Source organism: Diadema antillarum, unplaced genomic scaffold (genome assembly GCF_040938485.1).
Source record: "Diadema antillarum isolate AM-2024a unplaced genomic scaffold, OU_Dant_1.0 seq00002229_RagTag, whole genome shotgun sequence".
Lineage (NCBI taxonomy): Eukaryota > Metazoa > Echinodermata > Echinoidea > Diadematoida > Diadematidae > Diadema > Diadema antillarum.
Genome location: NW_027272861.1, coordinates 120,736 through 146,797, shown reverse-complemented (window position 1 = coordinate 146,797; position 26,062 = coordinate 120,736). Strand labels below are relative to the sequence as shown.

Below are 26,062 nucleotides of genomic sequence, written 5' to 3'. Positions count from 1 at the left end.
TTCCTTTGGGAGCAGTGATTAAAACAAAAAAGATTGTTCAAGATATAACATTTGATGCATATGAATAGGTCTGGTGTGTCACAAGATATCCTACCATATAAATTTTTTGCTATAAAGCCTAAAATATAAGGAGATAAATCAGTATTTTTCTCAATAAACCATAACAGTAGACGGTTTAGTCTGGAAACATTTTTATTATTACTATTGTTTACATTTTGTGTATTTCACGATACTTAACATCTATCATACGGATTCAAATTTTTATAGCAGTTGTTTCTATTCCTAACCCACATTTTAGCACTATCTTGAAGCACTAATGCTGGGGTTTTGTTGTCCCCGCCGAACGAGTTCGAGCAGGGGACTATGAAACGGGCTCCGTACGTGTGTGTGTCCGTCCGTCCGTCCGTCCGTCCGTGTGTCCGTCCGTGTGTCCGTGTGTGCGTCCGTGTGTGATCAAAATCTTCAATTTGCTACTTCTCTGTCATTTATGAGCCAATTTTGATTCTGTTTGCTTTATATGATAGCACTACATGGGAGCTTTGAAACTTCTATACAGAATTTCAGTCGTGACCTTTGACCTTGACCTTTGACCTATATTGTACATTTTGCTACAAAATGCTACTCCTTCGCCATTTCTAACCCGATTTCGATTCCGTTTGCTTTATGTGATGGCACTAGGTGAGGGCTTCAAAACTTCTACACAGAATTTTGACCTTTGCCTTCTTTGACCTTTGACCTTGATTTTTGACCTATATTGTACATTTTGCTACAAAATGCTACTCCTTCGCCATTTCTAACCCGATTTCGATTCCGTTTGCTTTATGTGATGGCACTAGGTGAGGGCTTCAAAACTTCTGCACAGAATTTTGACCTTTGCCTTCTTTGACCTTTGACCTTGATTTTTTACCTATATTGCACATTTTGCTACAAAATGCTACTTCCGGCGGGGACATATATTACGCACCGCGTAATTTCTACTTTTCCTTGTTTCATCTGCAAATGGTACATTAAGCCTTTAACATTGCCAAATACCAGGCTTGCTGTCAGGTGGATGTGCTGGCAAGCACCATTTAGAAAAGGATCACATGAATAATCAGCACATCTCAGATGCCTTATCTCAACCAGAACCTTTTTCTGCTCATGAGCAAAGTGGAATTACGAACTGGTCTATTCTCTCAGAACAGGGCACACAATACAGAGGGAGATATAGAGTGAGGAGATGAGATAGCCGCATTCACCTGGACTTTCGTCGGAGTCGCTTTCTGTCGACCGTCACCGATTGGGCCTACTTCCCAGTCCTCGTCGGAAGCATCGTCGTCGCCGCCGTCCTCATCGCCTCCGTCCTCCCGGAAGTCATAGATGTCGACGCCAAAGTTGTCCTGGCCAAAGTGGCCGGGCCCCTCGAGTCGGTTGGGGTTGGGGTTCCCGGGCCGCCACTGGTCAACGGCTTCTTCCTCCCCGTCACTGTCCTCATCACTGATGGAGATTTCAAGAAATATTTTCAGAAAATTCATTTTTATAAGATTACGATTCCAAGGGTTCATTTGAGCGCTCAAAAGCAAACCAAAGTGAACCAAACCAAAGCGAACCATACCATGCTGTGATATATTTGGAGCGTTTAAGAGCTCTGTGGAGAAAGCAGACCTCAAGAGTTATTTTTAAAGGGGTCACATATTTTGAAGTTCATCTGGCGCACTTACACTACTTAATACAGATGTCCCGAACAAAGAGAATGAACTCTTTGCATTATGATGTATAAGTGCATGTTACATTACATCGCTCTTTACGTGCAAAGTCTCGGTACCCTTTTGGTTGCCATATTGGAGCGCATCGAGAAGTGGTCCATTTTTGGCTTGGTTCGGTTCGGTACAGTACACCTTAGGAGCATTTGAGTGTTCCTCTGGGACGGGCTGGTATGGTTTGGTTTGTTTACTAATGGAGAGCGCTTGAATGCACCGGTTAAGTTCCAATGGCATAATAAATGACACACCTGGCTCTTGCAAGCAAAGAGTTGAAAAAGGAATATCTATTTCAGAGACCAAAATCGTGATGCTTGTGATATAATTGTGCTCAAGACAATGGGAGAGTTGTGCATTGATGGCATATATGTATCAGCTAATTTGTGTACTGCAGAAGTGGAAATTTTTGCGGTGTTGAAGTTTTTGCAAATTTTGCGCAACTAGCAGCTAGAATATTTTTGCATGCCATATGTTCCAGTAATTAATGTCCTCATTGCGTGGAATTTAAAACAAGCAAAATTCATCTTACCCCGTGGGGCATGAAAAATTATTCACACAAAAACGTTCACTATTACAGTGTATAGTTTAAATGACCAATATTACCATTCAGTAAAAACATCAGAAACTTCAAATTCCCATTAATTTCTTATAACAGGTTGAAATCTCAAGAACCTTCCCACATTCTGTTGATTCAATTCTACTCTACTCAACAGAGTCATCTAGAAAATGGTACAAAAGTTCACTTTCAAAACAGGCAAAGAAAACTGAGGAATTTGCTGGGAGGATATATATATATGCCAACTGAAGATGGTGCACATAACGTCCCCTCACCTGTCGGCCTGGTAGTCCCGGGGGAACATGATGCCACATCCCATGATGTCCCCCTTGTGGCACTTGGGACCAAACGGATTCCCGATCCCGTGTCCCGTGAATATCTTGCCATCGTCTGAAAACAAGCAAATCGACAGAGAGAACGAACCAAACATTAGATTGCATAATTAGTTTCCGAGAGTCAGGCATATTTGTATGGAATGAGGAGATGATAAAAGAAGAACGGCAGTTTTCAGAGGCTAAAAATATAAACATTCAGTGAGTTTCTTTAATACTTGATCATCATGTGTACATCCCCCTCAATCATAACAGAAATGATCTTTATCATTATGAAATAGGGACTATTTTCAGCACGAGTGTATTGGTGGAAATGGGCTGCTTAGTGGAGGCCTTTGCTGTCCCAGTGCTTTTTTAGTATTCGTTGCTCTCAATGTCATCTTTATTTTTACTATCATTTTCAAACTTACCGTCACAATCACTCTTTTTATCAGAGTCCGTCATAAAACAATTTCAATTCAAAATAGCAAACTTAGGAAAGTGATTAATCTGAAGATCAAAATGTTCTTGAATAATTGAGAATTTCTTGTCTCGAGAAATTGTGCAATAAAAGTGTTGGTCTCTTGTTATTATCATAATCAGAATTGCACTATCAATAATAGTATTCTCAACAAAATCATTTTAAATAGATATTAATGCTATTTTAAAGGGGAATGAACCTTAAATTACATGTTGATTGAGAGAATGCAGTACATATTAGTAGAATACATTAGTAAAAGTTTAAGGAAATCTGCACCATCCGCTCAAAAGTTATGAATTTTCAAGTTTTGGTGATGAGACTGCTGGATCAGAAGACTAACTACGGATCATGACATCACATGCACTATGATATAAAGAAAATATAAAGAAAATTCAACATATTTTCTTTTTCTAGCATAACAAAAGAGCACTAGACTTACCTCTTTCAGAAAGCAGGGGGAATAATATTACCCTTGACATCTACTGGAATTTTCTTTATATTGTAGTGGGTATGTGATGTCATGATCTGTAGTCTTCTGATCCAGCGGTCTCGTCACTAAAATTTCAAAAATTCATAACTTTTGAATGGATTGTCCGATTTTCTTCAAACTTTCACTGATGTGTTCTACTAAATATTGCTGCATTCACTCAATCAACATGAAGATTGTATGGTTGGGTTTCATTCCCCTTTAATCACAAACATTATTATAACAGCTATCATCGTTTTTATTGATATTATTTCTATTATCATAATCATCATCAAGAGATGACCAATAATTTGTGTCTCTTGCCTACTGACCTGCATGGTAGGCGATTGACCCCCTGTCCCAGCCGGGGTGCATGTTGACCGGGTAGTCCTTCCGGGTCACGCCCAGCGCCACGTAGCAGCTGCGGCCGGGGTCGACGATCTCCACCTCAAAGTAGTGGTTGGCGGGGCCGAGCGGCTTGCGGCCCTGGGCCATGCCAAACTCGGAGTAGTCCTCACCCCGTCCTGTGTACGTCAGCAGCTGTGAGATCGAGAGCGAGAATAATTCTTCTAAATTATTTTTTCTTATTCATTGAATTTGTATTCCTTGTTTTTTTTTTCATAAATTTTGTTTATTTTGTTTTCTCTTTTTTTCTTACAGAAGACTGGCAGAAAATGTCAAAGACTGCCAGTCGATCAAGCACAACACTTATGTAAAATGATTCAAATTCTATTCACTTTTTTCTCTTCATGACAGTTGGTGTACTAATGGGACTAACTGTAGATATGGTAATCATTATTATTATTATTATTATTATTATTATTATCATTATTATTATTATTATTTTATTTTTTATTTATTCGGCTTTCATTCACAAATATCATAATTCATATTTCAAAATCAAAACATACACTGCAGCGGTAAGTGTGCACCAGGTTGGGCAGCCCGGGTCTGGAAAAAGCCAACTACATGACTTGGGCCCTCAGGCCATCCTCCCCAGCCCACCTTAAATCATTCTGCTGATGGAAGTAACAATTATACTAGTTGTCATCTATAAGAATTACTATTATTACTCCTCATTTCCTTGCTAATCTTTTATAATGCCCCCTACAGGTATGATCCCGTATCTACAGTATCACACTCCCAAAACTATCTTCATTAAAGGCCATATGTGACCATGCACCTCAAAACGAACATAAAGTCGCACACACTGATTTTGCGTGAGGACTGAAAATAAGTGAAATGGGTCAACCTAGCCGAACTTGACTTTTTCATATTTTCTGAAAGAGCAGGTTTTCTTTTACATTATGGTAAAATTTGGTATCACAAAACGGGTAGGAAAGTGTGTTTTTTTAGCAGTTTATCTCGAACATTTGTGGTAGAATGGTGTGATTAGGTGTGTCTTTAAATCCCTTTTTCATTTCTGAAAAACCTTGTCCACACTCTTCACTTTCAACTCTAATAACTTTTGAAAGGATAGTGCTACTGTTTTGAAAGTTGGCATTGATTATGGACAGAATGTGTTAATGAGGCGTGCTTAATTTCAGTTTAATTTGATAATCTCTTCATTGTTGTTACTCTGGTGGTTTACTTCCTGTTTTTTGTCCCATTCATCGCACAGCCAGCGCAGTTTGGTAAAGATTACGCACTTGAATAGACACTGTACTTCAGAGCCTCTTTTCTCATTTCACACTCTTCCTGAGTTTGTGCTTTCTTTCCAATATTTAGATAGGTTAGGAAAGTCCATTTGATTTGAGTTATACATCATTTTAAAGCTTAAAGTCTGCTCTTTCAGAGTATGGTCTTACTTAAAAATTCATGTCTGGCTACTTTGTTTTGAGGTGCAGGGTCACATATACAAATGCCTTTTGCAAATATCATGAAAGTTTACATGGCTGTAGAGCAATGTCTCCCGACATTGTGTATAAAATCTCACAGTTCACCGCAGAGTTAACAATATGCACCCCTTTTGTTTTGAAAATGATGATTGGATTTTTTTTTGGTCCGAATTAATTACCTGGAAATGTATCGTACTGTTTCCCTCTCCATAATAAAGATGCTTCCAGTTTCAATATCCTGGGGAAAAGTCTGCATGTTATACCTACCTCTCCAATGTACCTGCTTATGAAAGGAATCTAATTTTTACAGATGCAAAAGGGACACACAAACTCTAAATGGCGCCCCCACCTGTCCGTTCATGGAGACGTGGTTGATCCGCCGCCACACCTGCTCTTCCCCGACGTCGTCGATCAGCATGTCCTCCTCCTGGCCCGTCCACCGGCTCAGTCCCACGAACTTGACGCTCTGGCCCCGCCCTCCCAGACTAAAGGCCGGATGGAACGGCTGCTCGGGCAACGTGATCTCCTGCTGTAAGATCTGGGGTGAAGGAGGTACACGTTTGTATACAAAAAATAAATAAATAAATAAATAAGGGATGTTCACATCTAAAGCTGTATACGCCATATATTAGTGAGTCTCATTTTTCTTGAATCTAGGGGGTGTTTCATAAAGCTTTTCGTAAAGTTACGAACGACTTATCTGTACGAGCCAATAGTGATCAGTTCTTGTGCTGAATTATGGAAATTCTGATAAGTATAGCACATCAGAACTGATCACCAGTTGCTCGTAAGTTGTTCATAACTTTACGAACAGCTTTTATATGAAACAGGGCCCTGGACTTACCAACACATTTGTGAGTGGTTGAATTTGCAATCATGGAGTACAGTACTGCACAGAGAAATGTATGCATGCACGTCACATTCATGTTGGGATCAGAGTCAATATTTTTGTGTGTCTCTAAATTCGCGAGTAGCACCTGACTCGCAAAATTCGCGAAAATAAAAACTTCGTGAAATATCAAGTGCATACAGTAGTCATGTTTTTAATCCCATTCTTTTCAGGCTTTAATATAGCATACTCTCATGCAAAACCTACACTATCCCATACACCCAGACAGCATGCCACGCTTTAATTGTTTTCAATCTTGCTTCAAAGTCTTCAATTTTCCTTTGGGACAAAATAGGTACTTCACCACGTACACTCTCTCTGTATTCAACAGAAATTTTAACTCCGAGACAATCCCTCACACTGGAATATTTTATAGAAATCATTATCTCATGCACAAAAATTTCCTACCTACATGTAATTGTACCTTGAAACAGGAACTTCTAATTTTGTACCAAATAGAAGTTGAACCCCCAAATAATGTCCACATTCTTTATGTTTGAATTTGTGGGAGAGTTGTGAGGAAAGCCATTAATGTATCATCTCATTTGCATTTAATATGAAATTGACAAACATCGGCACAAAAAAAAATAAAAAACTAGAGAGGGGCCGTCAAAGGCGGCAGACCCACGCCTAAGTACAAAGTCGGGGTGAACATAATGTGCATTCGGTCATCTACCAGAATTCGGCCACTTAATTGCCAGTGTGCTTTATCACCAGCCAGTGAGTTCTACCAAAGATCGTACACTGAAGTGTACGATCTTTGGTTCTACAGTCACATCACACGCAAATCACATCATTACACATACGGTATTAACACTCATTCACGTACAGGAAAAAATCCAAAAATCCATCGAAAATCCCAAATTCCACCGTCAAAAGTGCAGAATCGGAACTTTTCCAAGCGCGCGCGAATTAAGTCCAGTTTTAAGAGTATTGTCTACGCGACAGGTCGCGGAAAAAGCGCTAAAAATCGAGAAAACGCCGTTTTCTTGCGGGATATTTTGATTATAGCAAGCCGAGAGTGTGATGATATCAAAGGTCGTATGAGTGTACGATCTTTGATGGTATCCACAAAAGCAAAAAAGAAAAACAAAATTTACGTACCCCCTAGGCAATTACCCCTAGGTTGAATGCAAATGTCTACTGCACCAGTATTCGGCCACCAACGAGCGCCGCAACGTCCCCGGTGCAATTTTGCACCAACAGTGTAGAGCGCGATGCATTTTCAGCGGCCTTGCACACGCATTGACATTGAGCACGCATATCGTGCAGTGTGACTGCGACCGAGCAAAATGCTCCTCCAACGAAAAAAACAATCAATGTTAATTTGAAAAATCATCAAAATACGGGCCAGTTTGTGACTGATGGAGAACGAACTTTCATAAATCTAGAAGGACATAGTCCCTCAAATAGGCCTAAACGTAAATTTCGGAATTCTTACAAACATTTGAGCAGCGAAGTCGGATCGTTGGGGAGTTTATGTTTTCGTATGGTAGCGGAAAATCGCAAAGTGAGAAACGGGAAATTTTCGGAATGGTCACTATACCATGGGGTCAAAACTTCAAGGTCACACAGAATTTGCAAGGGTCAACCGATTATCACCAAAATCTAATCGATTCTTTCCTGTCATTATCCACACATTCCCTGAACATTTCGTGCAAATCCGTTTACCCGTTCTCTTGTTATCTTGTACACAAACAAACAAACAAACAAACAAACAAACAAACATACAAACAAACAAACAAACAAACAAACAAACAAAACAAACAAACAAACAAACAAACAAACATACGGAACCCTTTACATAACCCCCTGCCGATTTTCATTGGCGTGGGTAATCACATTCTATCCCACTGCGTTCAATATATAAATCATGCACAAATTTCTATTTTCACAGTTAACTGTATGTAAAGTTAAATGTACTTCCTAAAAGCACTTTTCTGCCAAGCAGCCTACATACCTTGCTTTCGCGTGTCTTACACAGAGCAGCCAACATTCCCACAACAAATTCAGGGTGATTTCAAAGAGCAGTCGGGAAGATATCAATAATAAAGCGCATGCAACGCAAAAGGCCAAAAATGACACTGAAATCAAGTCCAGGTTTTTGTAGTCTTTTGCGTGGGACATGAAGAAACAATATGCAGTCCTTCGGGAGCCTCCAACTGTGTCAGGAAAATTTGGCTGCACTACTACACACATATCAAACTACATACATCTGTCAGTCGGTCGAGATAGAGCTATGTGTTGAGTGACGTACAATGTTTGGTATTATATATTTCCCTAACGACTTGCAATTGCGGTGATGCCAAAATAAACTCCCACTTCCCTTTTTTTCGTCCGGTGAGTTAGCCGGTTGTAACTAATGACAACCACTTCCTTCAACCATTTTTGTTGATTCATTTCGGACTTTTAAAAGCAGGGTCACATTCTTGCGTGTCTCGGCTTCATTATGACACATACTGCTAGGAAAGCATGGGGTGAGCTACATTTCTAAGTACAATAATGTACAGGAATTCCAATTTCCTGCCATCTTCAATGCATACATTTCTTTACTTTGTAATATAAAAACCACATGACACACAGGTCAGTTCAGTCGGACAAAGATATCAATGACGTTGGTCAAGGATACATGTACATGTACACCGATGATGGCATTGTGTCCAATAGACCAGCTCATCATATATCAAACAATCTACAAATCCATTAATATCTAGCAAATGTACAAAAAAAAATAAAGACAAAAGCAAATATTGTTCCACAGAACCAAAAGCTCAAATCTGAAATTTGCCTAAATCCTAGTAAGAATTCTAATTCATTAAAAAAACCAAGATTTCAGGGAACTATTAAGAAGAGTTCAATTCTGTACAAAAAAAAAAACCAAAATATATATATATCATATCAAGTATCCATCAATATACTCTAAAACATGATATATTCGCGGCATGAAATTCTCGCGAATCTGAGCCGGCAGCCCTTTTAACGGCATAAGATTTTCACGAATTGCCACTGGCATTCAATGCATGTAGTGCAGACAAGAACTTTCATTTGCATTTTGATTTTGCAAATCTTGGCTCTCGCGAATTTGCAAAATTAAAATGCATACGAACATTCCTTGTTTTACAGTACGCATTTCAAACAAAAGATCTCCGGAAATTGATCCCAAATTCTAGGAACATCACACACCATAAACCGGCACTATTATTGCTAACACAATTCAGTGGCTAAAATTCTCAATCCACCAAGTTAAGACTAAGATATAAGCCAACCATGACAACAACAACAACATATAGCCACAGATTTCATACACTGCAAAATCCTGGTCGTGGGCTGATAAAGGTTCTGGTGTGTATAAAATTAGATATTATGAAAAAACAAACAAAGAAACAAACACACACACACACACACACACACACGAAGGAGCTACTGATTATTTAAAGAAAAAATGATGATAAATTAAAGTCGACGCTAGTACCATTATTGTGTATTTAGGCAGGGCTGCACACTAACCCATTTTTCTGCCGGTCCAACCCGTCTCTGTCGGACCGGTAAATGCCCCGTTTTACCATTTTTTGCCGGTCCGAACAGAAAATTTACCGGTCAACAACAACAACCTAAAAAAACATTAAATGACTTGCAAACGTATTTTCTTGGGGTTTTTTTTATGGACGTACCCCCCCCCCCACCCCCACCTATGTACATTTTACAGATTATTTTTTTTTAACTTGCATTATTTATTGCACAATTTTTTTTTTTTAAAAAGATAGGAAAAAATAGAATGTTTGTTTGTGAATTACAGTGTAAAATGATAATGAACAAAATCAGATTGTATCAAATGCGTTTGTGACTTTTTCTAAACATCGGCACACGAACTTGCTGCGTAACCTGCTCTTGATGGTCAGTTGGATTGCGACGATTTAATGAATTATTTTAGCTGTGATATTTTCTGATGCACGCGCTACAAGGGGTTCTTTATTTTTCTCCCGATAATCTATTCGCATTTGTGCATGCGTTCTTGAAAGGTACACGACATGCAGGGCCGAATTCGCGATCCTTTTTGCGTCCATTTCCACCTCAAATATTAGCGGGATTGTGACGATTTCATAAATTACTTCGGCTGTAATATTTTCTGATGCAAGCACCAAAAGAGGTTGAAAATGTGTCCTTTATTTTTTCCCGACAAACTCTTCGAATTTCGTAAGTGCGTTCTTAAAAAGATGCACCACATGGCCGAATTCATGATACTTTTTTCGCCTATTTCTACCTCAAATATCAGCGGGATTGTGACGATTTCATAAATTACTTTGGCTGTAATCTTTTATGATGCACGCGCCAAAAGGGGTTGAAAATGTGTCCTTTATTTTTTCCCAATAAACTCTTCGAATTTCATAAGTGCTTTCTTACAGATGTTCCACACAGTCGAATTCATGATACTTTTTGCGCCTATTTCTACCTCAAATATCAGCGGAATTGTGGCGATTTCACGTATTACTTCGGATGTAACTTTTTGTGATGCACGCACAGGCAAGAATGGTTGAAAATGCGTTCTTTATTTTTCTCCCCATAATCTCTTCGCATTCCGTACATGCGTTCTACGACACGGCCGAATTCACGATCATTTTTGCGCCTATTTCTATCTCAAATATCAGCGGGATTGCGATGATTTCATGAATAACTTCGGCAGTAATCTTTTATGATAAACGCACCAAAATGGGTTGAAAATGTGTCCTTTATTTTTCCCGGATAAACTCTTCGCATTTCGTAATGCGTTCTAAACAGATATACGACACGGCCAAAAATCATGATTCTTTTTGCGCCTATTGTTTCCTCAAACTTCAACGGGATTGCGATGATTTCATGAATTATTATTCGGCCGTAATCTTTATGATGCACGGGCCAAAAGGGGTTGTAAATGTGTCCTGTATTTTTCTCCCAATAATCTCTTCGCATTTCGTACATGCGTATACATATGTACGACACGGCCGAATTCACGATCCTTTTATCGCCTATTTCTACATTAAATATCAGACGAATTGTGGCAATTTCATGAATTACTCCAGATGTACTAGTAATCTTTTGTGATGCATGGCACGCACCAGCTAGAATGGTTGAAAATGCGTTCTTCTGTTATTTTTCTCCCCATAATCTCTTCGCATTCCGTACATGCGTTCTTGAAAGGTATACGACATGGCCGAATTCACGATCCTTTTTGCGCCTACTTCTACCTCAAATATCAGCGGGATTGCGATGAGTTCATGTATGACTTCGGATGCAATCTTTTATGATACACGCGCCAAAAGGGGTTGAAAATGTGTCCTTTATTTTTCCCCGATAAACTCTTCGCATTTTGTAAATGCGTTCTTAAAAGATACACGACACGGCCAAAAATCATGATTCTTTTGCGCCTATCGTTTCCTCAAACTTCAACGGGATTGAGATGATTTTATGAATTATCACTCGGCTCTATAATCTTTATGATGCACGGGCCAAAAGGGGTTGAAAATGTGTGCTGCATTTTTCACCCAATAATCACTTCGCATTGCGTACATGCCTGTACGTCACGGCCGAATTCACCGTCCTTTTAGCGCCTATTCTACATCAAATATCAGCGGGATTGCGATATGTCATTAATTATTTCGGCTGTAATCTTTTGTGATACATTCACCAGAAAGGTTGAAAATGCGTTCTTTATTTTTCTCCCGATAATTTCTTCGTGTTTGGCGTTTTCAAAATTATACATTGCATGCAGGGCCGAATTCGACATTCTTTTTGCGCCTATTATTGTTTACTCAAATTCCAACGGGATTGCGAAATTTTCATGAATTACTATTCGGCTGTAATTTATATGATGCAAGCGCCAAAAGGGGTGAAAATGTGTCCTTTATTTTTCTCCCGCTAATCTTTTCCCATTTCGTACATGCGTTCTTATCTTCAAGGTATACGACACGGCCGAATTCACGATCCTTTTTGCGCCTATTTCTACCTATCAGCGGGATTGTGGCGATTTCATGAATTACTTCGGATGTAATCTTTTGTAATACACGCACAAGAAGGGTAAAAATGTCTTTTTTATTTTTCTCCCGATAATCTCGTCGCATTTGTGTATGCGTTTTTGATAACCAAGACGGCATGCAGGACTGAATTCAAGATCCCTTTTTTGCGCCTATTATTTCCTCAAATTTCAACGGGATTGCGTTGATTTCATGAATTGTTATTCGGCTGTATTCGTTTATGATGCACTCACCAAAATGTGTCCTTTATTTTTTTTCTTTTTCTCCTCTATAATCTCTTCGCATTTCGTACATAATCTTTTGGAAGATACGACGCGGCCGGTCGAATTCATGATCCTTTTTGGGACGATTTCTACCTGAAATATGTAAGCGGGACTGCCATGATTTCATGATTTTTTTTTTTCTCCCTAGTATTATCTCTTCACATTTTGTGCATGCGTTCTTAAAAAGTACACGGAAGGGCCGATTTCGTGATCCTTTTTGCGCCTATCTTCGTTATGAGAACATTCTGAGCGAATGAAAATATTAATTTGTGAAATGACTGTGCAAAATGAAAATAAACGCAATCAGATCCATTTACTGTATCGCTGAATATCGAATGTGTTTTTACTTTTTCTAAAAATCGACACAAGTAAATTAGTTCTAACATAACTGCCACGCTGCTGCGAAGCCGGGATCGGATCGATCTTGCGTTAAAAAATCATGAGTAAAATGACCTAGAAATGCGTGCGCTTCTTTCAATGCTTCTTGTCTGGCATGACCGCCGATCGCAAGCAAACGAGAAGCAGTTACACTGTACATGCTTTGCATCGTGTGCTTTGCATGTATTGCATTGCATGGCAGTGCGTGAGCAGCGCCAAATGCGCAAGCGAGCGCGAATGTAACTGGTCCACTGCTAGTGCTAAAAACTGTTTACTGTACAAATTGCACCGGTAGACATAAACGAAAACTTGCGTAAAACTTGTTGAACAGTGCGATATCTTGCATTCTGTTTCTCCCTGATCGGGGCTGCTCTTTTCCTTTCTACTGACCCCACCAATGCTTTTTTTTTTTTTTACTGGTCATGTCGGACCGGTAACTTGTGGATTTCCTGAAAAGTTACCGGTCCGACAGTGACTTTTACCGGTCTTTGACCGTCGGACCGGCGCCAGTGTGCAGCCCTGATTTAGGTCAGCTCTTTAAAAATGAAAATAAAATTAAAAAGATAATTCGCAACACATACAACACACACACACACACACTCGTACACCACACACAAGCAAACAATCAATCAAACAACAAAAAACAACAACTTCCCCTTTCTGAGCTGTGTTGCGATCGGAATAAAAACAGCGTGAAGAAGATTACCAAATCGTGACAAATCTGCTTCTTTCAGAGTACTTCAGGCAACACAAGGAATTCAGCTCACACAGTGTCCCAGACCACAACAACATCGCAGAATTGCCACCGCGGGGCTTCGCGCACGGCTCAAATGGGATGAGCACTGGCGGTTATCTCCAAGCTTCTCTTGAAACTAGAGTCGGAGCTTCACAGATTGTATAGGGGCAATGGTTTCGTGGGTTGACCGTGCCCACACCACCAATTTTAACAGTGCCGGAATGTTCCTGAAATAAACATCACTGTCACCATCCGTCAACCGTTTAAAACAATCTCCTCCCATTAGGCTGTTAAAAAAAAACGAAAAAAAAAACGACAACAACAACTGCTGAACAGGTTGGCTACACACGATTCTGACCGTGTCACCCGACCCAGCATGTAGAAACGGCTAATCCCAGCGGAATTAGCTCCTTGGGTTTGGTGACTAACACACAGCATGCTGTCACTCAGCTCTTTTTAATGCCCCTTGTCAAAATCGTGCAGGTTATTCGGTAGGGGGGAAAACAGCTCAGATTAGTCTGATGAAAGAAGCATTTAGGCAGTGAAAAGAGTTGGTAATTTCTCAAACAAATCCTGTAAATCAATATATCAAGTTTATGAATTAATACATCAATGTGTGATGAATATATCTTATTATATAGCATTCTTATTTCAGTGCCACTACCACTATTTTGTGACATTCTTTAATACATTATTACAAAACACAAAAGACATTTTTTGCAAAATCAGCCTTTAATTGAGAACAGTGTAGTATGTCACGGAGAATATATGTATGACTCAGAGAGATTTTACAACACACGTACGCACACATACACACAACATACACACTGTTCTACATTGTATCTAAGCTAGGATACAGTATACACCATCAGGGCAGTGCAAAAATAAACAAAGCAACAACAAAAAAAAATGTTCAGGTTTGATACAATTTACAAATGCATGGAGTACAATTTTGTATTCTCTACTATTAAATGCATTTGCAAATTTCTAAATTTGTAAAGTGAATGATTTTAGGACTCAAAAAATTTTATGTTCAAATTATTTTTTATTTATTTATCTATTTATTGTTTGTGTAAAGGTTCTATTCTTCATATCATGTTCCACTCGTGATAATTCGAGATCTCCTTTTATAATTGTAAATGAAATCTATCCTGGTACTCTTTTTTAACGTAGATTGTCTTGGTATGATCACATAAATTTGCTGTGATTAAGTTTGCCTACAATGAAGATGTATGTATGTAATGGAATTTGTGCTTTTGGACCACATTAACATAGATTTTACATTGTAACATCTTGCTCATTTTTCTTCAAATGAATTAGTCAGTTAACCAAATTAGCTATGGTTTGAGTTGCAAGACTCAGTTTTACTTTAATACAGGACAAACAGAAAGCGGTGTGTTACATTTTCAAGATCAAAGGCAAATAACTCTTGGCTTACTGTGCACAACTGATCAAAAAAATAAAACAATCAGAGTTTGACTTTGAACTTCAGTTTCTCACTCATTTGATAATACAATGTAGCTTTAACATCCCACTAGTTCTGAGATATGGGCATATTGTATCCTGAGATAAGTACCATACTGCATTATCTAAAGAAAATGTCAAATGTCAGATAAATGTTCTCATACATGTACCTTTGCACCTCTAAAGCATTTGTCATAAAGCAAAGACCACATCTTAACTTATCAAAGTATGATAGAAGGACATACATTTTTTGTAGTAATGATAGGGATTATTAAAAAGGGACATTGGTAGGCCTATTTATCACAAAAAACAGGTGCAATGATAATAACAATGAATAATATTATAAAAATGATATGAAATGAATATCTAACAAATTATTAAATGAAAGTCATGAAATTAAAATGAATGAATAAAGTATCATTTTCATTCATTCATGATCCATTATTCATTTGATACATGTATATTCACGCTGTTACTCATACTTCCACCCACTTGCACAAGGCAGTTTAGTAATAACGAAAATTATGATAATTTACATTGAAAAATAAAAAAGTATTTTGGAAGCAATCTAAACACAAATAATGCAAAAGAGCTTAAATTGCCTTTGCCATAGATGAAGCAAGTACAATGAAGGGGCAACCACTTGCTAAAAGTATGGGGTCCTTGCCAACCATCCTTAGTTTGGGCATAACATGTACAGTGCAACTAGGTGAATCTTTTGTTATACAAGATGTAGTACTGTTATTGTTTGTAAAATCCCTATGAGCAGACCTTCTTACTCCCAATTTCCACCAAATCAATTTAGGCTAAAACTCTCAGATACAGTATATTGGAATGGTGAGATGACTCAATCTGTAGCTCAAACTACAATATGACGCAACATGCATCACCGCAGGGGGTCCTCGCATCATGTGATACCCACGGGTACCGTGTTGTGTTGCACCATCTTGTGTTTTGTAAGTTTATACTCACACAGTGCAACCCTGCAATCATGGCAGTCAAAATTTAGAAGTCGACGATGATGATCTTTATGCCAATTCAGCCCTTTTATGAAGCTTTTGACTGTAATTACGACAATGATTACAATGATAATTTTTCATACTTTTTCAAAACAAGCTACTACCGTTTGAACAGTAATGATTTCAATCCACTAAATTGCCCTATGGTTTTGTATTATACTTATTTCAGGTCTTCCATTGACTTCTATAAATGCATAGCTGCTCTGAGCAGCTTTAACATAACCTACTTTTGGTAATCCAGGGTACAGCACTAAAAAAAGTGAGAAATAAATAGATAAAAATGATAAATAAACAGATATAATACATAAATAAATAAATAAATAAATAAATAAATAAATAAATAAATAAATAAATAAATAAATAATTAAACAAAATGGCAGATTTCTAGTTTGGTACATACCCCAGGGTACCCAAAAATGTATGCAACTAAATGTACAAACTTGTACCAAATTTCATGGTTTAAGTATGTAATACCGACTAACAGTCAATCAATACCAATACTGGTCAAAATGGTAATGGAAATAACAAATGATTTACATACGTAACAATAAAACATAAGGACATTAATTATAATCACAGCTAACAATAACAATGATGATTATTACAACAAAGACAATTTTTTTATCATAATGATGATGATAATAATAATAATAATAGCAATAATAATACAGATGTGTAAAGAAAACTATAAATAAAGATTAAAACAACAATCATAATAGCACTCGGTGATAATGAGGAAAAAAACCCTAAAGGTTAGGATTCCTGACAACTTTTCATGTACATGTACACTTGTACATGATTAATTCTTTTAAACAGAAAACAAAGTCTGTGAGATTTAGCAACAAAAGAGTTTGTCAAAAAATCAAGGTAATTTGCACAAAGTACAGCTAGAATGGACTGCATAATTCGGGCCTGTCCCACCTTACCCCTAGTATAGGCCCACTTACAGCACAAACACTGCATTAAACAATTTCCAATATGCACCACTAAAATTGAATTTAATATATAGTGAGTGTTACTACCAGTGGGAATTATCATGCCATTATTCTTTATGCTCCGCCCAGTAGAAAAGATTTCGCGTGTTTGCAAAAAGACGAGGAATGGTCTCAATACCACACAAGCGATAGATCCTACAAAAAATATTAAAACAAAAATATCATTTAACATGATTTACATGAATGTCCAAACCTGACAAACAGACAAGAAATGCAGCTGCAATAGTCTACATTGTATGTGTAGCAACACAGCTGGTCAACAATCAACTTGCTGCGCATTTTTATAAAGATATTGCATCTAACATTATTGTGAGTTACAATGACTGTATATTTCTGCATGGTTCAGGGTCAAAGGTCATGCTGCTGCACAGCAAAACGCTTGCATACCCATGCACTCAAGTGGAGCACACTGGAATCACAGAGTAAATTCAAAGCACACATTCACACATGCACAGAATTCAACAATATATGTGACCCGCTACAACAAAATGGTCTTAAAGTCGCGCACGGTCGAAGCCGTGAAAATCGAGTTTGAAGTTAGAGCATCAAAATTGGTCAAAACTTACGATTTTCTGAATTTGACATATTATTAGAGGCTGACATGTCTTCTATCATCTGTCGAAATTTTGAAGCAAAATGATGAAAGGAAAGACCAAAAAATAGCATTTTTCTGGGCCATGTTTTTTTTGGCGTTTCAACGAAGCAGAAACTGGTTCGAACATTTGGATACAGCGCCACACATAGTCTCCGCCCCTAACAACGACCAGAGTGATCTCATTGGTCAGTTTGCTGCTTGCCGCTAACCGAAGCGTGAAGCTCACACACTGCCCAGTCGACTGGTACGTGCGGGCGGGTTGCGCTATGCCTAGCCGCTCCTCCTGACATCCTGGTCACTGATTGGTTGGTGAGGAGACCGCCGACGCTGTGTTTGAATGAGCATTTCGGGGGTTGCTAGGGCTTACCTTCTATTGTCCGGAGGTGAATACTGACTTGCGTGTCTCTCGATTGTGATTGCGTCGCAAGGAGAACTTTTAGGGGGCTTTTCTCGAAACAGTGATTTCCCAGACGTCTTGACATGCTCTCTTTTAAACATCGATATCTCCGCAGCCGATTATTTTTATAAGATGTGTTATATATCAATTTAAAGGAGAAAGATTAGGGAATTGCGTAATGCAATTTTCAAATAATCGACCTCGCCCGACTTTAGGATCATTTTGTTGTAGCGGGTCACATATAGATGATGATGGCGGGGGAGGAAACATACCGAATGTTCCACCTGAAGGGTTTGAAATGCTATTGAGGGAGGTTAGTCCTGAGACAAAGTCGAGGGACTTAAGGTTAGTATAGCCTCCCGAAATAGCATTTCAAACCCTGAGGGTGGAACATTTGGTACATGTTCCCGACAACAAAAGTCATCAATTGTTATATTATACGGGTTAGTCAAATACGTCAAATACGTCAACGACAACCACCAGCACAATGCACTCGCGTACTCAATCGCTCGCTCGTGCAGAGCCAAATTCACTGTGCGTGCACGGTCCTAGGCCTTCTGTCATTTGTTACATGAAAATGTTTTCCCATGGGAGAATATTACAAGAATGTTCGTCCATATGTACCTCCATCACGTGACTGTGTTTAGCCAATCACTAACCGGTATTTGACTAACGCATTTAATATACAGAAATGTTCAAGGTCTCTACTGTACGTCTCCAACACCAGTCCCATGTCATGCATGCAACATGCATGGAAACTTCATGTTTAGGGTCTGACCCAAAAATAGTGTTCACTTGGGCTAAGTGTTCAATTTGACACTTGTGTTTCATGTTATATGAAAGCTGAGAATCTGCAGTTTTCAGAAAAGTACAAGTCTAATATATTTAACATCAGACTTTTTCAGTAAAACACCAGTAAAATGGGAAAGCGCCCTCTTTGCTCGAGGGTATGGAATTAATTTTTTCAAGGGATTTGCACATAAACTACTTAAGTAGGGGAAATATCAAGTTTTATTATGGATTACCCTTCCTATGAGTAATTCATATCTGACATTCACTTTTCTCATTATTGCAGTATTTTGGGCCAAATTTCAATTTTGGGGGAAAAACATGGGGTTTTTTTTTAGCACTTTGACATGAAATTATTATTTTTTTTTCTATATGATAGACTCGAGCTTGGTCACTCCCATTCCATAATGTATCAATGAATTAGTGTGGCTCTATATCCTTGACACTCAATGAAGTAATTCTCTATTCATAATACTGTACAAGTGCCTACCTTTTTTCCATTCAGTACGACGGACAGTGGACACGTGAGAGTTCCCGCCTCCTCATCCAGGTACTCCGCCTTCTCAAAGTGGAGGGCAATGCCCACTCGGTCGTTGGCCTTAGCAGGAGGGTAGACCATCTTGTCTGGTGTGTGGAAGTGCCTGTGCCATGGCAACCACAAACATAGACAGAGGGATGCATGATAAATACCAGGTACAAAATAATTGCCAGTAAACCTTCTCTCTTTTACATTTGCATGACCCGGTACCTCTCTATTAGATACTTATTACATATCATCATTACTATTTTTTTTTTTTGTTGCTCATGTTTCCAGAATAAAGTATATATGGCAACATATTAAAATGTTAATGTTATATCTTGATGATGTAACAAATAAAAACAGGTAGATATTTGGGTTGAATGTCTTTTCAATCACATCAGAGTTGTAATAAATGCTATCCTTTAATTTGATAAAGTGCTTCGGCTATCATTTTTTTTTGGGATTGTTTTTTGTTTTGTTTTTTGCGCTAATGAACATTTGACATTTTGTAGATACGAGGTTTTGTCGCTCCAGTGATGATATGGTTATCATCAAATGGTAAAGACTATATCCTTAGGGTTAGTGCATTACACACAGTGCAACATTCTGTGCCATAAATTCCACATTATCTGACTTTATCATCCTAATGGAATGCAGAGAAAATGGGAGACTCAAGTGCTGTATAATGCTTTGACTGAGATTGCTATCACAGGAATTTCCTGCAAAATGACGTTGACCAGGGCTTAACAATATTTTTTTTTTTTTGCCCTGATGGCCCATTCTGGCCACTAAGATCAATGATATTGAAATGTAGGTGGCCTGAAAAAGAAATGTAGTACCAGTAAATAAAAGGAAAACATAGCAATCTATTTTAATTATTACATGTAGTTGCCCAATGGGGCCATCAAAAATTTGGGAAATTTGGTGGCCTTACATCAATTTCTAGTGGCCCCAGTCCACCAGGCCACTGCCAATTTTGAGCTGTACTTTACTCAGAATGATACCTTCCACTTGATACAATTACAAACTTCAAATTTGCTGCCTGGGCCCTGCTTCATAAAGCTGTTTGTATAGTTACGAACATCTTACGAGCGACTGGTGATCAGTTCTGATGTGCTATACTTACAAATTTGTATCAGAATTTCCATAATTCAGCACAAGAACTGATCATCAGTGGCACGTAAGTCGTTCGTAACTTTACGAACAGCTTTATGAAACACCCCCCTGGACTAATAACCATTCATAAATGTAATCCATTATTCTATTCCCCACAGTCATTCTTACCCCTTGCCCTCAAAGACGCTGAATCCCACGGACGTTTTCGTGGCCCCGAGGTGGACGTCTGTCGGGTGATCTTCTGTTGCCATGCCAACCCTTAGCTCTTCACTCTCCCTCCCAGTGCCTTTAATCTCAACCTACAAAAACAAAGCATAATAAAAAAAAGAAATATTTAAAAAAGAGCAAGGAGTATGTTTGTGATGGATGTCCAGCGAATCACAAGACAGTTGACTATTTTGTGGTTTGATACTATTTTGATAATGGATCAAAAATTATGAGAAAGAGGGGGAATTCCACATTCCTGTAAATCTTACCCCTTTGCATGCTTTACTGCCCACCTCAAAATCCACTAAAAGTCACATACCTGTACTAAGATTCTCTGTCATGGACCATAACGTCATTTGGGTTGGCCGACTCAAATTCTTAAAGTTGTTCTTACCCGGCTGGAAGAATAACGTTCTCTCCACCACTGTCAAACTTTGGCAGCTTATAAAAACAAAGCCCAAAGTGAAATACTAGCAGTTTTTCTGAACCATATTTTATCAGACAGGTGCTGCTTTCACTTGGAAATATACAACATGTTTTCATTAATACCTCTGCACAGCATGCCTGAGTGACCCTAATCTTTAGATCCCCCTTTTCTATGAAACTGTACCTCCTAATTCTCTTCTATTTCAATCACTCTTTAAATGAGTACAGATGGTCCAATTTCAACAATTTACATGTACATCCAATCTTAAAACTCAGAGCTTACTCTTTTAACTATGGAGATAGGTGGAAATTCATTTTTGTCTTCTGTTTTTGTGAGTTTTGCACAGCGCAGTCACATTTGCGATGAATTGTAAATATCACTACATATATCCATGAGAGATTTTGCTTTCTGAGCTTTTCTTCTTTATCTCCTTCTCAAAGGTTAAATGAAGCAGTCTCATCTAGACGTAGCAAGCAAATAATAAAGTAATGAACATGGCAGCAGTAATCCTGTAATCAATAAAAGCTGTAGATTCCAGGTAACAGGCACGGCGATACGGTGCAATTAACTCGCCAAAAGCATTACACCTCGAAGCCTCATTTGCATAAAGTAGACAGCTTGTGTGCGCAAAACCGCTGGGGAAGTGTTGCAGGACAATCGCAATATCTCACCTCAGAAGCCATCAAATGATTAAATCTATACAGTAAATTAAAGAAGAAACTATTCTCTAACTCGCTATGTTAGTTACTTGGGGTTTTATTGAAGATAAACCTGTGAAAATAACATCAAAACTTAGTTTCCAAAACAGAAAATGTGGTCTCAAAAAAAGTGTAATTTTTTCACATTTTCCTTCATTGCTCCAAAATGAAACTTCGGTATATGACTTAGGGCAGTATATCCATATTGTGTTCCAAATATCTTTTCAGTATCATTTAGTGCAAGGATATGTCCAGAAAAAAATGAGATCACTGTCACTTGTGACCCACGTGAAATCCATAGCGTAAGCAGTACGCAGTCTGATGCGTGAAACAGCTGAAGCACATTGCAGGGTTCCTCTCTTGCCCACTCACCACCCTGTGGACCGAAAACCGAAACCTGTCTCATTGCGCCGAACCTGACACCGCTGATTGGCTATTAAAGCGTGCACTGACCAGTACAGAACGCATGCGTAGGATGATCTAGTTGTGCATGTCCAGTATTTTCTCTTAAATTCCGTTGTCTTTTTACGCTTATTTTCACCTAACTACTAATTGCTCCAACACAAAACTTCGCAGGTAGTGAGTCTGGTGTATACAGACTGCAATATGTAAATCAAATGCATAAAATATTCATGCAGGCACAGACTTATGTCCAGAAAAAATTGTAACCCTTTCCCACAGTCGACTCACACAGAAAAACACACATATCTTGAAAGATACATCAGCACTTTCGCCCAAAAATCATATGAAGGATGATATATCCAGATATGTGTGAAGTTTCAAGGGATTTGGTGATAAAATACGGGAGATACGAGGAGGTGAACTTTCAAGACTTTTTTGTCCATCCCTCCGCACAGTGCTCGATGACCGTTATGAATTCAAAAGGTTTGGCCTCTTATCAGTGAGTTAATTGCACCGTATCGCCGGGGCTGGTAATATACAAGATTATAAAATGGGTTCAAGAATGTAGCCAATTGGAAGCGCTGAAATGAGTCACGTGTGCGTGCATTAATTTCTTAGTAAATGCACGGCCGGGGCCTGACGTACGTCACAATGTTTACACTAGCAGTGCGCACTCAATCAGTTGTTACAAGTGCGTCACGCGCTACTATACGTGCTGTCAATCCTGTAAACAACTTCTAGTTCGGGCTGCCACAACAGCCTGCGGCCTTTCTTGTGCATAACACGTGGCGTACGTATACTCTTATACGTACGTACAGTACTTATGTGCGGGATTTCCGAGTGCGACGTGCGTAAATGTTTGGGACGAACATCTTGGGACATCTTGACTTTTGAGCGAGTGCTACATGTAGCTGACTGGTATTGACCCACAAAGGTACGTGAATAATGCTGTTAGTTTTCGACCCATTTTATAAAACAAATGATGCACAGGATTATTTCGTGGCGTTAGTGAAGGTGCGGCTCACTCTCGAGTATTGACAACGGTTGCAAACATGCACTCCGCTGCGCCTCATGCATGTCGCACCATTGTCAATACTCTCGAGCGTGCCGCACCTTCACTAACACACTCTATCCTGTGCATCATTTGTATATTTGTGCCTAATTTTTAGTCTGATTTTGTATTGATTGATTAGCATAAAAAAGTAAAAAGAATTCTGATATAATTTGACTTAACTCCTAGTGGCATGATAAATTTCATACAATTTTGCTTTGAGCTATCACTGGAAGTCAATGTTCATTTCTAAACAAAACTAGAAAAGCGCACAGAGAGCGGACACCTCCACCAAGCAGCTTATTTCCACCCATACATGCATGCTAAAAATGTCCCATTTCCGAATATAGAAGCCTTTTGTTTACGTCATCAGCTTCCAGCTACAAGTTTATTGACCCTATCTTCCAAAAGATAAAAAATCCTTTAAAAATCCATAAAAATTCCCAGATCACTACCAAACGTTAGTCATCTGTTCCTTGTGCCATAATCACCTTTTCCTGCAAGTTTCATTCAAATCCGTTCACAACTTTTTGAGTTATTTTGCAAACAGGTGTAGACAAACCAACACCAATGAAAACACAACCTCCTTCCATGGCTGAGGTAATAAAAAATAGCCTACTTGCATTATCAGAAATTAGGAGCCCTCATAGGTGAGACTTTGCTGCTTTGAGGATAATAATAATAAGGTCTTATTTACCCAGGGTAGCCTCTTCAGTGTTCCCACTGCTCTACCAGAGGGCCCTGCTATTATTATTACCCTAGCATTGCCAGGTACCTATTTATACACCTGGGTCGAGAGGGACATCGTGGGTAAAAACATCAAGTCCAAGGACGTTAGCACTAGGCGGGATTCAAACTCGGGTCCTCCGATCGGGAGTCGGGAGTCTTATCCACTATGCCACAGCGCCCCCACAGGATAACTTAGAGATAGATTATTATTGGTATTAAGATAGATTGAGATGTTTTCTCTCACCTCAAAGAAGTTTTCCTCTTCTGTCAGTTCCACGACCGCGATACAGACACCAGGCTTCTTGTTCACGCCAGCGTGGCCGAAGCTCCGCTCCCTGCCATTGTGCGACAGCATGACACAGGCCTGGTTCTTGATGAATCGGATGTCGCCGACGTCGCCCGGGAGATCGTCCTGCTGCCGGAATTGCAATGGCCGCGGGATGGCGAACGCGGCGGGCATGCCGCCGTTCCGCTGCGGGAAGGGGCGCCCGATCAGGAGCCCCTGGGCCCGGTTGGCCCCGATGGCCCGGGGCATGAGCAGCGGACGACGCCCGAGAAGTTGGGCGAAGAGGTCCTCCCCGTTATCGGCCAACCGGCGCCGACGCCTCCTCGGATCCATACGGGGATCCATGGTGTGAGTTCTGGCTCCTTCTACTGCCTCCTACTTATAGGCCCAGAGTGAAATGTGAATTCAGTCATACCTATGTCCAAAGAGAAGATATTGTTTCCCAATAATTAGTTAACTTTATCAAGCTATGCACATGAATATAATTTTTAAATTCCTGTTTGCTTTGGGTTGATTTGATTTGTTGTTGTTTTGTGTGTGTGTGTTCGGGGGGTGGGGGGAGAATCGAGACAAACATATCATTTTACTCTACAAACTGTTGGTACTTGTAGTTTAATACAGTCTATACACAGCCCAGTTGCTAATAGTACTACTGGTACATTTACTACACACACACACACATACACAAATCTTTTGCAAACATTTGAGGAAACCACACTTACAACTTTTTTGTACCAAGAATACTTTGTATTGCATTTTCTACACCACTTTCTCATAACTAACCACTTACATAAATGTTTGACAGCATCCCTGACAGGAAAAAAAAACAAATTATTTCATATTCAACATTTGTTCTGAAAGAGTTCCTTTCATGCAGGCCTACCTCCTGCTATTACTTGTAAATCAAACTGGGCCAATGCAGGTTCTATGAAAGAAAATAAAGAAAGAAAACAAAAACTTGAAAAAACAAACAAACATTGTAGTCTATGCCCCAAATAATTGTAAAATCTAATCCTAACCATACAATGTCATACTACTGTAGGAACAACTGCAGAACCTAGTAATTACAGTACTCTATATTCACCATTTTATTCTTATCAGAAATAATGTTTTTGTGTTAATTTTGGAACATTTCTTCATGTATTACAAGATGCCCAAACATGGACTGGGCCTAGTCTAGCGACTAATGACTTGCCCTTCTTGTCAGCACAGATGTATCAATTTTATTACTGAAATTAATTGTTAAGTACAACAGTGACTACTGTACATATGGTTTACATATATTGAGCCTGCCATAATTTGAGTTACGGTTGCATCAGCTGAGATTCCCATTCAGTTTAAAAAATAAAAAAAAGTATTTAGAACAAAAACAAATGGCAAAATTGTAAAATCGGCCCCACCGCAGTTCATGTTCATCCGTGCGTTAGCAAGCAAGGTTAGGCTATGTTTAGGATTAGGGTTGTATTTATGATTAATAGTAGAGAGACATTAGGAAGTCCTTCCAAGAGAAAAAGAGAGAAAAAAAAAGAAAGAAAAAAAGGAAAGAAGGATGAAAGATGCTGAGCTGTGGACATCTGCCCCGCTGCTTTTTTAATCATGCGTAAATGCCATTTGGTGGGACCGCATTCACAAGTATCATACTGTGCAAGAAAGCCCATCGCTGTGCTTATGTACCATTGAACGCCACACGGTGGAGCTGAAT

The 26,062-nt window shown here is 39.0% G+C and overlaps 1 protein-coding gene across 1 annotated transcript in view; it reads right to left on the bottom strand.

The window, feature by feature from the left end:
• Window positions 1–24,765, bottom strand: part of LOC139714315 (SPRY domain-containing protein 3-like) — a 28,648-nt gene extending 3,883 nt beyond the window's left edge. Inside the window, exons 1-7 of the mRNA XM_071626028.1 lie at window positions 24,319–24,765; window positions 20,729–20,859; window positions 19,415–19,565; window positions 5,741–5,929; window positions 3,886–4,093; window positions 2,571–2,685; window positions 1,239–1,476 (exon numbers count right to left, since the gene is read on the bottom strand). Of these exons, the coding sequence (XP_071482129.1) occupies window positions 1,239–1,476; window positions 2,571–2,685; window positions 3,886–4,093; window positions 5,741–5,929; window positions 19,415–19,565; window positions 20,729–20,859; window positions 24,319–24,705 (1,419 nt within the window). The 5' untranslated portion in view covers window positions 24,706–24,765. The remainder of the gene's footprint in view (window positions 1–1,238; window positions 1,477–2,570; window positions 2,686–3,885; window positions 4,094–5,740; window positions 5,930–19,414; window positions 19,566–20,728; window positions 20,860–24,318) is intronic.
• Between the last annotated feature and the right edge of the window lie 1,297 nt (window positions 24,766–26,062).